This window comes from Lycorma delicatula, chromosome 5, assembly GCF_047948215.1.
Source record: "Lycorma delicatula isolate Av1 chromosome 5, ASM4794821v1, whole genome shotgun sequence".
Classification (NCBI taxonomy): Eukaryota; Metazoa; Arthropoda; class Insecta; order Hemiptera; family Fulgoridae; genus Lycorma; species Lycorma delicatula.
The window spans coordinates 40723601-40741003 of NC_134459.1; the positions used below are offsets into that span (position 1 = coordinate 40723601).

Below are 17403 nucleotides of genomic sequence, written 5' to 3' on the forward strand. Positions count from 1 at the left end.
CGGCACATTGATGCAACTGCTCAGTCGTGAGTTGTGCTGTAATAAGTAAACACGTGTTTGTGTCTCTCGTCACAGAAATGAAACTGCAAAATATTGCGCAACGGTATGCCGTCTCTTTTTGCGTTAAATTGGGTGAAAACGCGACGACAACTTATGGTAAGCTTCAGAAGGCTTTTGGAGAGGAGGTTATGTCAAGAGCTCAAGTTTTACGGTGGCATAAAATTTTTGGTGAAGGCAGAAGGAATGTTTAAGATGAAGACCGCAGTGGACGACCATCAACCTCACGGACAGATGTCAACTTGACCAGGGTGCGTGAAATCGTGCGATCTGATCGAAGATTATCCGTGTAAATGATTGCAGAAGAATTCAACATCAATCGAGAAACGGTTTGTCTAATATTAACTGAAGATATTGGTATGAGAAAGATTTGTGCAAAAATGGTCACCAAAAATCTCACACAACAACAGCGAGAAACACGGAAAAATGTGGCAGCCGATCTGTTCGAGCAAACAGAAATCAATCCAGATTTGTTGACCCGTGTTATCACTGGTGATGAAGGTTGGTTTTTTCAATATGATCCAGAGACAAAACGCCAAAGTTCACGCAATGGTGCTCAAAGGGATCCCCAGACCAAAAAAAGCTCGCATGTCAAAGTCAAAAGTGAAATGCATGCTTGTGTGCTTCTTCGATTCCAAGGGAATTGTTCATAAAAAGTGGGTGCCTCCTGGACAAACAGTTAACCAATATTTCTACAAAGAAATTTTAGAAAGACTTCGTAAATGAGTTCTTCGTGTCCGTCCAACATTGCTGATAATTGGATTCTGCATCACGATAATGCGCCATCCCATACTGCTCTGTCAGTACAGCAATTTTTAACCTCAAAACAAATTTCAGTACTACCACAGCCACCTTATTCACCAGATATCGCTCCGTGCAACTTTTTTCTATTTCCAAGAGTCAAAATGGCAGTCAAGGGACACCATTTTCAAACAACACAAGATGTCCAAAAAGCTGTGACGAGGGTCTTGGAGAATATTACAGAACATGAGTTCCAGAAATGTTACCATCAATGGCAGAAGCGCTGGAATAAGTGTGTGCAATCAGAGGGGAATTACTTTGAAGGAGACAACACTAAACATGACTAAAACGGTAAGTAACATTTTTTTTAACATCAGTCTCATTACTTTATTGTCGCACCTCGTATAAAGTTGTTCTGCAGTTACATATTATTTTAATTTGATTGTGTTAAAATTACTTTTTTTTTCTTTAACAAGTTAACTGATGAATTTATGTTAAGAGTGAATTTGATATTATGGAAGATTTTACACAGTTTTCTCAGATAATTATTACATTTTCAACAAGTTGCCATTGAAAACAAAGCCTCTGCTCAGGTCAGTGTTTAGAAAAGTACAAGCAAAAGGTATTAAGTACTTTTGTTTTTATATCTAAGATTACAAATGATTTTCAAAATGAAAGTCATAAAAGATTAGTTATTTGTAAATTTGTAAGAAAAACTAGCAAGAGAATTCATTTGTTTAAGTTATGCAGGTGTCTGTAGTACTGGATTGTTTTTATTCTATTAATATTAGTTTTGAATTTTGAGCAAGTTACATTTCAAATTTGAATTGTCACTTCAGTCTGTCTTATTAATTTCGTTACAAATTTCACTCTACTTTGTTGGAAATAGCCTTTTATATCTGCATGTTCTTATTTGATAAGAATTGTTGGGTTAAAAAGTTATTTTTGGTTTTATTTTATTTTTTAATTTGGTGTGCGAAATTCTCATTAAAAATTTTTTTTAATCTCTTTTCTATTATATTTATTTATTATTATTAAATTTAGAAAATTCCTACTGCAAGTTCTGGTCATCAGCGTGTTTTCTTCCATATCGGACCACGTTTTCTTGTTGATCTAGACAGAAATCTTTCTCTCATTTCAAGCTTCTACATGGTATGTGTTTTGAAAGTTTTAATTGTCTGAATTAGGTGAAAAACTGTGCATGGCACTTCTTTCTTGCAATGGGGATATTTTTTATTTGTTGAAGAATTGAAATATTGAAGCAGAAATGTAATAGAAATTCTAATATATAACTCTAAAGTGAAGAGATTTATTTTATTTGTTGATATCTTGGTTTTGGTTTTTTGTGTGTATATATATATTTTTTTTAAAATTATTTCATTTGCATGAAAATGTAACTCTCTATGCATGTATGTTTTCTGTTGGGTGCTTCAGTTTGATTAATATATAGCATTTTTTTTTTTTTTTAAATTAACCGTACTTATGATATCTCTAACTTTCAGAAGAACAAAAGTTAATACTCTCACACAAAAATTGAACTCAATGGTAACCAAATTTATACACATAGATAAATTATTAAATTTGGGAGTCTTCTGATTACTGTATTTGTTTAATCAGTAAACCATAAAATATATATATATATATATATTTTTTTTTACCAGTTTTTCTTAACATATGTAGTTGATGCTGCTTGGGTTGTATTAATAATGTTTGTGAAAGCTTAAATTTATGGCAATGAAGTATTCACATTGAAAAGAAGATTTATAAAAGTAATGTAATAGAATATACAAACAAAAACTTGACGGTGACAAAAAAAAATATTTGAAAGCTGTAAATCAAGAAACTTCGGAATAAGGAACAAAAAAAATCAAGGTTCAGTTGATTAAAATATGAAATGTTTTTCAAGTCATTAGTCCAATATGTTTTTAATTTACTAAACTTTTTCAAAAAATTATTTTTCTTCCTTCTCTATAAAAATTACTTACTATAAATTGAGTTGTTTGACTGGTTTTTCAGAGTTATTGTTTGGTATACTACAATTGTTGTTCTGTTACTAACTTACTGTTATGAAAATTTATTTTATAATAATGAAGTACTACAGCCAGCAGGAAATGTGACACTTATTCTAGCACTTCACATTTACTGTTCGTGTAAAAACATAATTAACAATTGTTTATGTTGTTACAACTAATTTGTGTTATGCTTGTACATAACCATACATTATTTGTATTACATAAAGAAGCTTACATAATAATATATTGTCACATGCTTGTGATTCAACAAGGATATTGAGAGACAGCACATGTAAAGATTTTTAAAAGTATAATTTATTTACTCTTAAACAACTTGTAATGTATAAAATAGGTCAAATATAAATAACTTTGTAAAATTCTGATTTTACTATAAATCATACAGTAGCTAATACAAAATTACTAGAGATTATAACAGTAAGATACCAATCACAAAATCAACATTTCACTTTATGCAAGAATTATTTACTTTTAATGTTTACAAAAGGAAATTAGCTTACACTTTTATGAATGAATAATGTCACTTTAGTCCTTGTTTACTAAGAACCCACCAAACAGCTTCTTGTATTTAACCTCTGTTCAAAAATGGAATACTCATGATACAATCTTTGCTTGTTTATTGCTGCACACTGCCCTCACATTTTACACACACAGAACAGAAAACCAAAACTCTTGCTATGCTGGTCATTAGGGGTGTTTATATCTCCAGGCCTAGGGTCTGACTTTTTTTCTATTTAGCCTCGAACTACCATAAGGTATTACCTCAGAGGATAAATGAAGATGATATGTATGAATGTAAATGAAGTGTAGTCTTTGTACAGTCTCAGGTCAACCATTCTGGAGATGTGTGGTTAATTGAGACTTATTTACCAAAGAACATTGGTATCCATGATCTAGTATTCAAATCCATTTAAAAGTAACTGCCTTTACGAGGATTTGAACCTTAGAACTCTCAGCTGATTTGCTATGATGAGTTCACCACTAGACCAACCTGATGGGTTAGGATCTGAACTGCAGTACAAGTACCCAACCCCCCACTCTTTTGTTTGTTCTTGCATAATTATTTCTATTGTGTGTTCCTTCTGTACTTTTCCATAAATATTTTGTAGATTTTTATTCTTCATTTTTTCCTTATCTTTCTTCTGGAAGCTTCTCTGCCCTTTGCAATACTATGTATATGTTACTTATACACTTATATTGGTAATGAATTACTCTGCTTTGTATATATTTGAGTATATATTAACACTGCACTGTTAACTTGTAACAAAGTTAGTTTATGATGTTGGTTAGTTAACCACTACACTGGTAAGTTTATGAATAGAACTTATTATAGAACTCTGTATATATATATATATATATATATAAAACTTGGACCTACTCATATATAAATGGTATTTAGGATAGAAATTTACAAAAGTATATAATAAAATAGAATATTATGGAATATTCATATAGAAGATGCAGATAAATGGAAAATTTTGAATTTTATGTTGGCAGCCCTGTAGGTGACCATAAGTGGGAGAAAGGCGTTAAAACTGTAGAGCAGTAACGACATTTAGTTGTGATGAAGCAGTGGAGTGGTGTAGAGTGTGCGGTTGCCGTAAGGGCATTTTATCAACATGGTGATAGTGTGACAGCTACACAAAAGAGTGTTTCAGCAACACTGTGAGATCCCATCCTGCGGTCAAGTTCCTTCTTCACATGCAATCAAAACTTGGGTTCATAAATTTGAAGAGACTGGTTTGGTTTTAAAAAACCTAGTGTATTGTCTGTACATACATCAGAAAACAATGAACCATGAAAGCTGTGGTGTAAGGAGTCCTCATTCAGTGCGGAAACTTGACTCGTCGTTGGAGCTTGGATGTTGGAGCATGCAAAGAATATACATAACCTGAAATTTCATCCTTACAAGATTCAAATTTTCATAGAACTGAAATGTAACATTTGTGTATTAATTATGCAATTTTGTGAAAAACTGCTGTCTAAAACTATTGACAATGTTAACTTTATTGAAAATCTTTATATGTCAGAAGTAGATTGTGAATAAGCAGAACTTCCTTTACTGTACAAAAATAAACCCTGCTCAGCTTCACCAGCATCCATTACACAGTGCTAAACTTACTGTATTGTGTGCAGTTTCATGTCTTGGGGTGATAGGTTCTTGCTTTGAAGATGATGGGGGGCTCTGCTGTCACTGTGATGTCTCAATGTTACGTCAATGTGCTAGAGACATTTTTTGCTCCTAGGCTCCATTCTCTTCCAGATCAAACGTGGTTTCAACAGAACAGAGCCACTTCATACACTGCCCAACAGTCTATGGCAACAGTGAGACGTTTGTTTTGGAGATTGTTTGGGCATAATTTCAAGGACTATTATCGCTTGCCCATACCAGTCCCAGACCTTTCAGTCTGTGACTAATTCTTTTTATGGGAATATCTTAAGAGCGTTGTGTACCAAACTAGACTAAGAAACCTTGCCCAGCTCAAAACACAGACTGAAGAGGAAATTGCCAAAATCCCAGAGAACACATTATGTCGTGTTATGCAAAATTTTCATAATCAACTAACTGAATGCGTACACAAAAATGGACAGCACTTATGTGAAGTAATTTTAAAAAAATAATGTATAAGATCTGTAAATAAAGTAATGAGACTGGTTCAGAAAAACTTTTTATTTATAATCCAGTTATATGTGGACTCCGTAATAGTCGTGGACTCCATTATACTCACCACCGAAATAGTTCCCTTGGGAAGCCATGCAATGCTTCAAACAGTTTTCCCACTCTTTTTAGAAGTGTTGGAACTCAGGATCTGGAATATCCTTTAGATGGTCAGTTACATTTTTAAAAATGTTTTTTACTGTACCAAAATGGTGTCCTTGAGGTGTTTTTTAAAGTCAGGAACAGGAAAAAGTTGCAAGGGCTCAAGTCAGGTGAATAAGGTAGTTGAGAAACTACAGGAATGTTTTTCTTTGCCAAAAACTAATTAATTGAGAGTGCGGTGTGACAGGTGCATTGTCATGATGCAGCATCCAGTTGTCTTTGATGGCTGGTTTGACGGGCAACACTTTTTTACAGTTTTTCAAGAACTTCTCGGAAAACATATTGATTTACAGTCTGTCCTGTAGGCAAAAACTACTAATGGACAATGCCATTACTTTCGAAGAAACAAATTAACATGGTTTTGATTTGTTCATTTTTGCTTTTTGAGGCATGTTGAGTTTGAAGTGTGCCACTTCTTGCTCTGGCATTTTGTTTCTTAGTTGTACTCAAATATCCAAGATTCATCACCTGTAATAACATTTTTTAGAAAGTCTGAATCAGTTTCAATTCATCCTGGAAGGTCGCAGCATACTTCCACCCTGTTGTTTTTCTGTTCAACAGTGAGGTTTTTTGGGACCAATTTTGCACAGACTTTTTTCATGTCCAATTTGTTTGTCAAAATTTGTTGGACCCTGATACGGTTCAAATTCAATAGCTCTGCAATCATTCTGACAGTTAATTGCAGATTGTACTATATCAAGTCTCTGATTTGGTCAACATTGTCATCACTTTTTGACGTTAACGATCTTCCAGAGCCTGGATCATCCACAACTGATTCCCAGCCATCTAAAAATGCTTTAAAACACCTAAAAACTTGGGCTCGTGACAGAGCGTCATCTCCATACGCCCTTTTTAATTTTTAAAAAGTTTCAGTAGCACTCTCACTGAGTTTAACACAACTTGATTGCACAACATTGTTCATAATTAAGTATTACTCATTTTGTAACGCATAACAAAAACTCATTTCACGAAAAGTTTGTGTACATCTCACGTGGCAACAATAGACTAAAAATATCAATACCTAATATGAATCAACTGTTCATATAACCATATGTTTACTAGTAACTTTATAGTGTTGCCTCATTGGCTGCCAAAAAACACTAGTCTCATTACTTTATTTACAGATCTTGTATATCAAAATTTCCAGTCTTTTAAAACATTTTTAACATCAAATAAAGGTTAGTAACTTTACTTCATTTTTTAAACTATTTAAAATTTTCCTGTTTCTCTTTGCCATCTGTATAATATAAAGAATATAATACAATAAATATAATAGTGGTTTTTATATAGAAATTATTCTACCATACTTCATTCTGCTCAACACTTGTTTTGTCTTGAATATTGTTTAGTAGCAAAATACCTAATTACGTGGGGTGGCTGAAATGTAACACACAGTCGTTTATAACTTGTAAATGAAAAAGATAGTCAAATGAAACAAGAATGGCATAAAGGTATATTTTATTGGCCATAAAAACTTACATTTATTTTTCTGTGTAGTCTCTATTTACAGCTACACATTTCTCCCAATGGTAAAACATGTAGCTCTTCATACCATTATTGAAGAATGCTGGTGGTCTTTCCTTGATCCATGATCTCCCACTCTCCTTCAGTTCATCATCTATGATGAAATTAATAGCCTTAAAATCCTTTAATTATGGAAAGAAGTGAAGATCACAGGGCACCAAACCTGATGATTATGGAGGGTGTGGAATTGGGTCAAATTTTAACTTAAAAAGAGCCTCAGCAGTTGCACAAAATGTGTGTGTGGTCAAGTGTAATCTTGTTGTAGAATTATAAGTTACATGGATTGTTAAACATGACGCACACATCTCCTAAGGTGTATTAGCATTAGTTTTAGAAGCACCAATAAGATGTGTTTCTATCTCAGCTGCACATTGTTTTAGAAAAATTAAATTGCTGTGTATTGTTTTGGACGTGCTGACATAACAGACATACTCAACTCCATAACAGTGAACAACTAATAAAAAGTGAGAGGATGTGGGTCATAGAGTTTTGGAATGTTAATAGTCTGTAAATGAAATTACAAGAAAGTAACACTTGTAATGTTCTTCAACTTTCTCGTTTTACTTTCCAATGTGCATTACATTTTGCCATTCCTTATATGATCTTACAGCTGATCGCAGATTCACAATGTTTATAAACATTTCATCATTGCCATGTTTTTACTAGTATCCTTCATACCACTTGTTCTAGGAGCTTGGTTTTTTAATGGGTTTATTGGTTCTCTATTCAAAACAATTTTTCTTAATATTACACTTTAAAAATCAAAATAGCTCATTCTGTTCACATAATTTTCAAGTTCTGCAATTACATATCACCACAAGGCATATGATGCTGTTATTAATTTAAATTCTTTATCTTTGGGACTGACTCTTGCAAAATTAACCTTATCAGAATAGCAAAACCTTGACTTTCAGAGTTGATTCTGACACCTATTTCCTTCCCAGGTATTGTACACAATATAATCATTCTCAAATAATTAAACCCATCTCATACAATTTTTATTTATCAAAGGCATGTCTTCCTAATGCAGTATCCCTCAGTGGCATTTCTACATAATTAGTCTTCTCTAGATTAACCTTTAAACCAGCTTACTTAGAAGTATCTTTCAATAATCTGGCAAGTTTATACATTGGCTTGTACATTAGCTTTTACAGCTATTCTGAAGTTCTATTCTCAATAAAGAGATTACATTTTTTTCATCTGTAATTTCACCATCTTATAACGAAGGCAAATACCATCTGTCGTTCCATTATCAGCTAACACCAAATCTTGTGAATTTTCCATATCAGTTGTAATCAGATATATACCAGCTTCTTTGAAAACCCAAACTCCAGGATAATTTTCCACAGGCTTCTTTATTAACCAAGAAAAGTACCAACAGAGGACTGAAATTCAGTTTTTGAGGCTAATTATTAGATGCAAATTAGACTAATGAGTCAGAGACAACAGCTTGCAAAAATTTTCTTTACAAAATATTTTTCCATATTTACATAGCAAATTAATGTTCATGTTTAATTATATATTATTTTATTTATTAATAAAATAATAAATATTATAAGATTTATTTGTCTTTTTTTTTTTTAATTAATGACCAATGGGTGTAATATTTTATTGATTTTCCTCATTTTTAACAGCTATTAAAGGTGCATTATTTAGATTAATTAAGCACTTACTACATTTGATTGGCTTATTGTTTATGTTTGCATTAGTGTAGTTATGTATTTTAAATTATCAAACATTATTATTATTATCAGCATGATTATTGCATGTTTGTTTTATTTACTATTAGGTTAATGCATGAACTGTATATTGGAAAAAGTGTGTAGATGGAGGGGGTGGTGTGGCGACCAGAAATGTCACAAGGCAGGTGTCTTCTACGGGGTCAGGATGATGTTTGTTTAATTTACTAATAGGTTAATGCATGAACAATCATTGGAAAAAGTGTAGATAAAATGGGAGAACATTACATGTTGTAAGTAGTCCTACTAGTATTCAAATGATTACAATAAAGTTTTTTAATTCAACTTTTATGATTTTTGTTAAATATTAATGTAATTTAATATATTTGAAAATTTCAGTGATATAACAATAACAAATTACTCTTACAAAGATACAGATGTTTGAAACTATTTATTAAATATGTCTTTTTGTACATCAACAGAACATAAAAGCACATGAATTATTTATTTCAAAATAAAAGCTGCATTCAATACGTTATAATATCTTATTAAACCTTATAATTTTTATGACATTAATTCAGATTAATTATTAGGGTTTTTCTACCTTATCTTGAAATTGCTATATTAACTTCTGTACCATTTTCTTAATAATTTGAAGGTAATTAATTTTTTTGCCCCTTTTTATAATTAAAATCTTTGTCATCTCCTTTGATTTAAATTAACTTATAGATTGACCTTGTTTTGAAATAAAAAAATGCCTTGTCTTGTTTTTTTATTGGAACAACTCATGCTTATGATAGATTTAGTATGAAAAGTTTTTCCAGTAAATATAGAAATACTTATGCATATATATTAGGGTTGTCCTTATTCACTGAATAAGATTCTATTTTTCAACTTTTTTCGAGTGCTACCTCCCACTAGAATGGTTCTCTACTAAGAAAAAATAATGTTTATGTAATTTCAGCCATATTTTATCCTTTTCAAGGATAAAATAAGGTTTTTTCCTTTCCAAGGAAAGGAAAATGAAAAAAAATTCATTCTATTTCCGTATAAAATAGAGCATATATGAACTTATAATTTTAATTTATGTAAATTATGTATACAGATAGTTTATAAAAACAGTTTCAACAATTCAGAGGATGATCCCCCACATCAAAATAAAGAAAAACTTTATACCAACGTATGTCCGAAAACACTTAGTTTATCAGCTATCCCCCATTTTGTATTTTTAACATAAAAATTTATTTTCCAGGAATGGTTAATCATATCTAGCTGAAATTTTGTATACTGCTAGAGCACCTTTACTTGTATAAAAATAATGAATCTGATCTCTCAGTCGTTTTCAAAATAACAACCATGTAAACTTTATAACCATAATATCTTTATAACCACTGGTTTATTTATATGTTATGTTAATTACAAAAAGGAATGTTAAGCATCTTATGACATTGAAAATAGTTTGCATTAAAACAAATGTTGTAATTAACAAATCATTGTTGTAAATGTAAATAAAAGTTAATACACAGTTTGTCTTTTGTTATTGACCAAATTGACCAAGGGAATTCATTGATCTGTGTTATACAAGTTATCTAATTATTTTTTTTAACTTTATCTTATTGACCATGGCAGGTAATGTGAATCATTTATCCTAACTTGGAAATGGCTGATATGCATTTAATTTATGGTCTCACACGTTGCAACACCCTTAATGTGAGACAGATGTGTTAGGAACACTTTCCCAATTTGGTATTATCTTCTCACATATTGCTTCCATTTCCAAAAAGCATACAAATCACAAAATTACTTATACTGTGAAAATCATCAAGGTAAAGATTGTGATCATGCGAAGCAGTCTAATTGTACAAACTGTATTTATGTAAATAACAAATTTGCAAAAAATCATTACACATCAGAAATAGCTTGTAATAGAAATATGAAATTTCAAATCCAAAATTAACAGTGTTATTGCAATTATTGACTATCCAGTGAAACCTACTATATTCCCCGTTACCTAGGCATGATAAAATAAAAAGAAGCGAATGATGATAAAGAAGATGGTGTTGGTGGATTCCTTACAGAATAAATTAAATATGGAAACCAGTACTGAAAGTTTTGCAGTTGGTAAAATGGCTAGTTGAAACCCTTTAACTACAAAACAAACTGAATATTTTAATAAACAAGGCCAAAATGTCATATGATCAAAACCTAGTTTCCAGTCTGCAGGGTGATAGTAAAAAAAATATGAAACTATGTGAATAATAAATTAGGTAAATAAAAAAGAACATCGAATTAATAATATAGTGACTGATGGCAGTACTATTGAATCTGAACAGGAAATTGCAAACCAGTTTAATAAATTCTTTAGTGAAATTGGAGTGAAGTTAACAGAAAGTTATCAAAATCTGAAAAACAGCAATATATTGATAACATTAAAACAGTCTCAGACTCAGATATTTGAATCTAACAGATGGAAATGAAATATAATCATAAAAAAGTTCAAAAAATAAAAAAGGAGGTGTTGATGGAATACATGCAAATACACTAAAAAAAAAAAATAAATTTATATGTTTACCAATATCGCGTAATAAATCTTTACATCATGATTGCTACCACTCCTATGCATTTCAAAGTGGCAGAAGTAATTCCCATCTTCAAACCGGGAAGTAAAAGTAATGTCTCAAGCTAAAGATTGTGATCGTGCTAAGCAGTCTAATTATGCAAACTGTATTTATGTAAATAACAAATTTGCAAAAAATCATTACACATCAGAAATAACATGTAATTTAGTTAGCGTTTATGAAAAAGTATTTTTTATCAGATTAGTTGAATCCCTTGTTATACATAATCTAATGTCATTAAGTCAGTGTGGTTTCAAAAATGTTAGGTAATAACAAAACTTTTGCAAATTTAACAGAAAAGTACAGATGTTAGAATTCAGATAATTTCTACTTTCATTGATCTTACCAAAGCCTTTAACTCAGTCAATCATAAAATTTTACTAAAAGAAACTGTAAATATGGAATATGAAGTATAACACACAAATTATTGCAATGTTATCAAGTACAAACTATAAAAATAAATAAAACAAAAAGTGATATCAGCAATATAAACATAGGTGTTTCTCAAGGAAGAAGTACTAGGACCACTTCTGTTTCTAATATATGTGAATGACATCTTCATATTCTACCTGAAGGATACATTTTCATTTATACTGATGATACAGTGGTATTAAGCTCAGAAAAAATCTTTGGGAAAATGAATACATATGTTGCTCTTGTAAATTAGTGGTTAATTGAAAACCAGTTAATAATAGATATTGAAAAGACAGTCGTTATAGCATACTCAAACTGTTCTACAAATTACACCAATTTTTCTGTAAAAATTCAAGATCTTGAAATAAAAGGAGTTCAATATACCAAATATCTCTGAATAATTATAGATTCGAATTTAAAATGCAATGAACTTTCAGAAAACTTAACCAAGAAGATGAAATATTTACTGTTTTTGTAAAACTTTTGAGCCTTTGGAACTCAAAGACACTACTTTTCTTATACTATGAACCATTTAATAGTACAGTAAGCTAATGGTATAATATAGCTTGGGGGATCAATATATGGTGATTCCTTATACCCACTATCAAAACTTAAAAACAGAATTTTGAAAAAATAACATTTTTTTTTTCAAAGAACGTAAAAGATTGAAAAAAATAGTGGAAGAAATACTATTAAAGAACCTCTGTCAATAAAACAAACATGAATCTGTGATAAGCTTTCACTATTAAAAACTAAAAAATAAATTTCTGACATCAAATAACACTAACAGAAACAAATCTCTGAACTTATCAAATATTAAATTGACCATTGGGTACATGATTCACAATCATATATGAGGTCTGTTCAGAAAATAACCGAACATATTTAATTATGCACCAACGGAGATATTTAGTGGCGTGTGATTGGCAGCATTGTGTTCTGCATAACTTCCTCTGTAACCACATGTTCTTGGATTGTTGATATCTCATTTAGTTTTCATGTTATAGTTATCTGTGTTTTAAATGTTAATAACAATTTCTATAATGTTCAATTTTCAGGAGCAACAATACAACGTAAAAGTTTGTGTGAAACTGAGAAAAACTTTCACAAAAGCATTTCAACTTTTGAAACAAGCTTACAGAGATGATGCGGGTCATACGCAATGTTGGTGAATGGTTTTCACAATTTAAAAGTGGTCATCAGTCAGTTAAAGATGACCCTCAACTAGGAAGGCCTTTGACTTCAACGGATGACACTCACGTTCAGAAAATCAACGATCTGTTGCATGCAAATCACTGATAACTGTCAGAGAACTTACAGAAGAGACTAGCATCTCAATTGGATCATGCCATGACATTTTGACTGAAAAATTGAACATGCATCTAGTTGCAGCAAAGTTTGTTCCTTGTTTGATGACCGAACAGCAGAAAGAATATAGAGTGGATGTTTGTCTGTAGCTTCTTGAACAAGTCAATGACGATGAAACATTGATGCAAAAGATCATAATGGGAGATGAAAGCTGGGTTTACGGCTATGACATTGAGACAAAAGTTCAATTATTACAGTGGATTGGCAAAGGATCTCCACTCTCCAAGAAAGCACATTAGTCTCAATTAAATGTCAAAGTCTTGTTTTCTTTGATTTTAATGGAATTTTGAATTCTTGCCGCAAGGTGAAACAATGAACTGTGTGTACTATCAAGGTGTTTTACAATGGTTACATGAAAAAATCCACAAAAAGAGACCTGAGTTCTGGTAAGGCAACTCATGGTTTCTTTACCATGACAATGCGCCCACATACTCAGCTTTGTCAATTCGTAAATTTGTGCCAAAAATCAGATGACTATCCTCCCATAGCTTTCCTACTAGCCAGACTGGCAACTTGGAATTTTTTCTTATTTCTGAAATTAACATCAGTGATGAAAGAACACCGTTTTGAGACTATTAAAGCAAATTTGTCACAGACCTTAAAGGCCATTTTAAAAGAAACTATACAGGACTGCTTTGCAAAGTGGAAACACCACTGGGAAAATTTGTAAATAGGGGAGGGGAATACTTTGAAGGGGACAAAGACCAATAATCTGTAAAATTAGTAATAAAGATTAAAAAAATTAATTTCAGTTATTTTCTGAACAGACCTCATATATGTTGCTACAGTACATTTCAACAGAGTGCCCAATATATGCACACAGCATTATCAGTGAAATCTTACATTATGGAAGAATAAAATAAAAAATTATGTTTTAATGCAAAATTGAAGGTGATATATTTTAAGTAAATAATGAAAAAAGAAAATTACTTACTAATTTTGAATTAGTTTTTTTTTGTTGTAAATTTTATATCCAGATCTGCAAATCTAACCGTCAGTAAAACTGATTTACTCTGTTTATGGAGGTGAGTCATGTTACATTTGAGTACTTGAATAATTTGAATTGAAATTGAATTCATAGACTACTCAGAGACACAGGAAGCTTAAATTAAAACCTGAAGAACATGGTAAATCTGAATAACCATATTCAATATGTATACCTGAATTTGTGGAGGATTTGTTAGATGAAATATCTTACCATCCCAAAATAAGTACTAGAGAGCTGGCCTTAGAATTCAGTGTTAGTAATGCAACAGTTTGGAAGGTTTTGCTCAAGCAGCAACTCCATGCCTATCATTATCAGCGAGTACAAGCTATTTTACCTTGAGATTATACTCACATTTTTAGAGAAAATGTACTAATCTGAATTTTTTAAATATTTTCTTTACTAATGAAGCCAAATTTATAAGATCGGCCATTCTTAACACCCACAACATGCACATATGGTAAATTAAAAACCTGTTTGCCATTACAGAGAACCATCACCAATATCATTTTTCTGTAAACAATTGGCCTGGTTTTCTGGGTGTCCACTTATTTGTCTGTTTTTTTTATCTGAAACGCTCAATGGTGAAAGATATTTACATTTGGATGGCTGATTTTCCACTTTTTCTAAAAAATTTGTCAAGAAACACATACAACAAATTGTGGTTTATGCTGATGGGCTCCAGATCATTACAGATTACATATTCAAGATTACCTAAATGAAGCATACCCAAATGGACGGATTAGTCGAGGAATCCCAGTAGCATGGCCTGCAAGGTCTCCTGATCTCAGTCTTGACTTTTTTTTTATGGGACTATTTAAAGACATTTGAATATGATCCCACCGTGGATACCATAGAAGAATTGTGCACAAAAATTTTAAATGAGATTGAAAGTCAGACACCTGGCATCTTCGAAAGAATCCAGCAGTCAATGGAAAACGCTGTTAAATAAATTTTAATTGAAAAAAAAACACAGTTTGTTTAATTGCCATTGTCTGTTCATTAAATGAAAAACATGTAATGCAAATTATTTTTCAATATTAATATTATTTAGAATTATAATATTTTTAATATTATTAAATTATTATTTATTACTTCATAACGTTAATAATATTATTCCAGTTGAGATCGTGTTGAGTTATTTAATTTTATTTGGAAGGAAATGAAAACTGTTTTTTTTTTTAATCTGTAGTGACTCACTTCAAGAATTTTTGCCTTTCTTTTTCTTTTTTTTAATCAGTAGATTTGTGTAAATAAGATGTCATTTTCTTTGTCATAAAGTGCTTAAACCACCTAGTACAGAATATTGAGACAAGACATATTTTACCTTTTATTTTATCATGATAGTACTTCTGCAGGATCCCGCCTACTCTTTCATGATTGAATTCATTTTATTAATTGCAAATTAAATAAAGATATTAAAAAATTACCAAGATAGTATGTTGCTAAAATAAACATGGAGTAATAATATAATTTGGTTCCTCTTGATATAAAAAAGTTGCCTCAAAATAATGTAATATAACTTATATGACAAGCAGAAAGTTCATTGATTGAAGTTAAAAACAGTTTTTTTTTTAAATTGTACAAATAGTCTTAAAAGTTAAAAAATTTGAATAATTTACATTATCAGTATTGTAAGGAAAATTGTGCTAATGAAACCCACTGAAGTAATTTGTAAATAGTAAAGTATATTGAAAAATTTTCAGTAAATCTTGAAATAAGGAACCATTCATTGTTTGATAAAATGGTTCATATACTTTGTTAATATTTGATTTTATGGATTTCTGCTTTCTGATATAGCTTTTATCTGTGTTTTTATTTCTGCATATTACTTGCATTCATGTGACAAAACTGGGGTTTTATGAAAAAAATGGCTTTATTTCATTTTTTTTTTTTCAGAATGGAAGGAAACAACCTGAGAAATCCTACTCAGGCGATAGTTTAACATCTAGCAATGGAAGCATAAAACCAATAGAAAATGGATTTGCAGCTCATACTCCCGATGATGACAGTAAGGTTAAAAAGCGTGTCAATATTTGTGCCGAAGAACAACCTGGAGAAATGACGGCATTAAGACGATCATCAGAAACATCCGATTCAGCTGCAGATAAGTCTGTAACGAGTACAGGTATGGATAAATGTCTGACTATGACTGGAACTATTAAAAGAGGTAAAAAAGCTGGACAGAATTTGGATGTAAGATTAAATATCTCTAGAGAAGAACTTGAAGTTTTAGAAGCTAATATTGCTGCTAAAGAAAGCCAATCGTGGGCATTATGTGGTTTTACTAAAGGACCGCATATATTTCTTTGGACTGTGTTATGTTTTCCTGTTGCAACAATTATTTCAAGCATCTATTCGTTTTATATCTGCACATTGATGTGGTATAATATTTTTACGTATATAACCGAAGAGAAAAATTTAATTTATCGTGTTCTTTTATCACCATTATTAATTTTGCTATATCCATTTATCGTTGTATTATTTACGTTAGGCCTCGGCTTTTATTCTGGAATTATTCAAATTTCTTGGTATTTAGATAGTTGGTCAAAAGAAATAACTGATTGGGAAAAAGGATTTTACGGTTGGTTGTGTTCAACTATTGGTCTGGAAGATTGTTCACCGTATGAAGTTGTTGTATTAACAGATATACAAGTCACTGCTACAAATCAGGAACCGCCTTCAAAAGATGATTCACAAAACTCTATTCCAGACATTAATTCTTAAAACAATCATTCTATATGTAATTATATATTTTTTAATGTATTTATTGTTTTATTGTGATAAGTCATAGAAACTTCCATATCTTCAATAAGTATTTAAGTTAATGTAGTATAATCTTTTAAACTAGTATTTTTTTTATCAAGTATTATTTTTTACATACATTTTTTCTAGAAAGAAAACCAGTCAGATTGTTTTAGTTTTCAGACATAAAAAAATCAAAAACAAAAAAATTGTTTTTTATTGTTAAAAAGATAAAAGATGGTAATTCTGTAAAAGGAATTACAGTTGTTAGAATTGTATACTTTTTATTTTGTGATTAATGACTCAGAATTTTATAACTAAACACATAATATTGATCTGAATATTGGTATTTAAATCGGTACTGTTTCTGTTGAAGATCGTCTTCACCTTTACCCAAATTAACTTTATTCCTTATTAAAAT

General features: G+C 30.9%; 1 protein-coding gene across 1 annotated transcript in view; it reads left to right on the forward strand.

Annotated features, from left to right (window-relative positions):
- Positions 1 to 17135, forward strand: part of LOC142324872 (transmembrane protein 169) — a 27768-nt gene extending 10633 nt beyond the window's left edge. The window contains exon 3 of the mRNA XM_075365946.1: positions 16137 to 17135. Coding sequence (XP_075222061.1) covers positions 16137 to 16964 — 828 coding nt within the window. The 3' untranslated portion in view covers positions 16965 to 17135. The remainder of the gene's footprint in view (positions 1 to 16136) is intronic.
- The last annotated feature ends 268 nt before the right edge of the window (positions 17136 to 17403 follow it).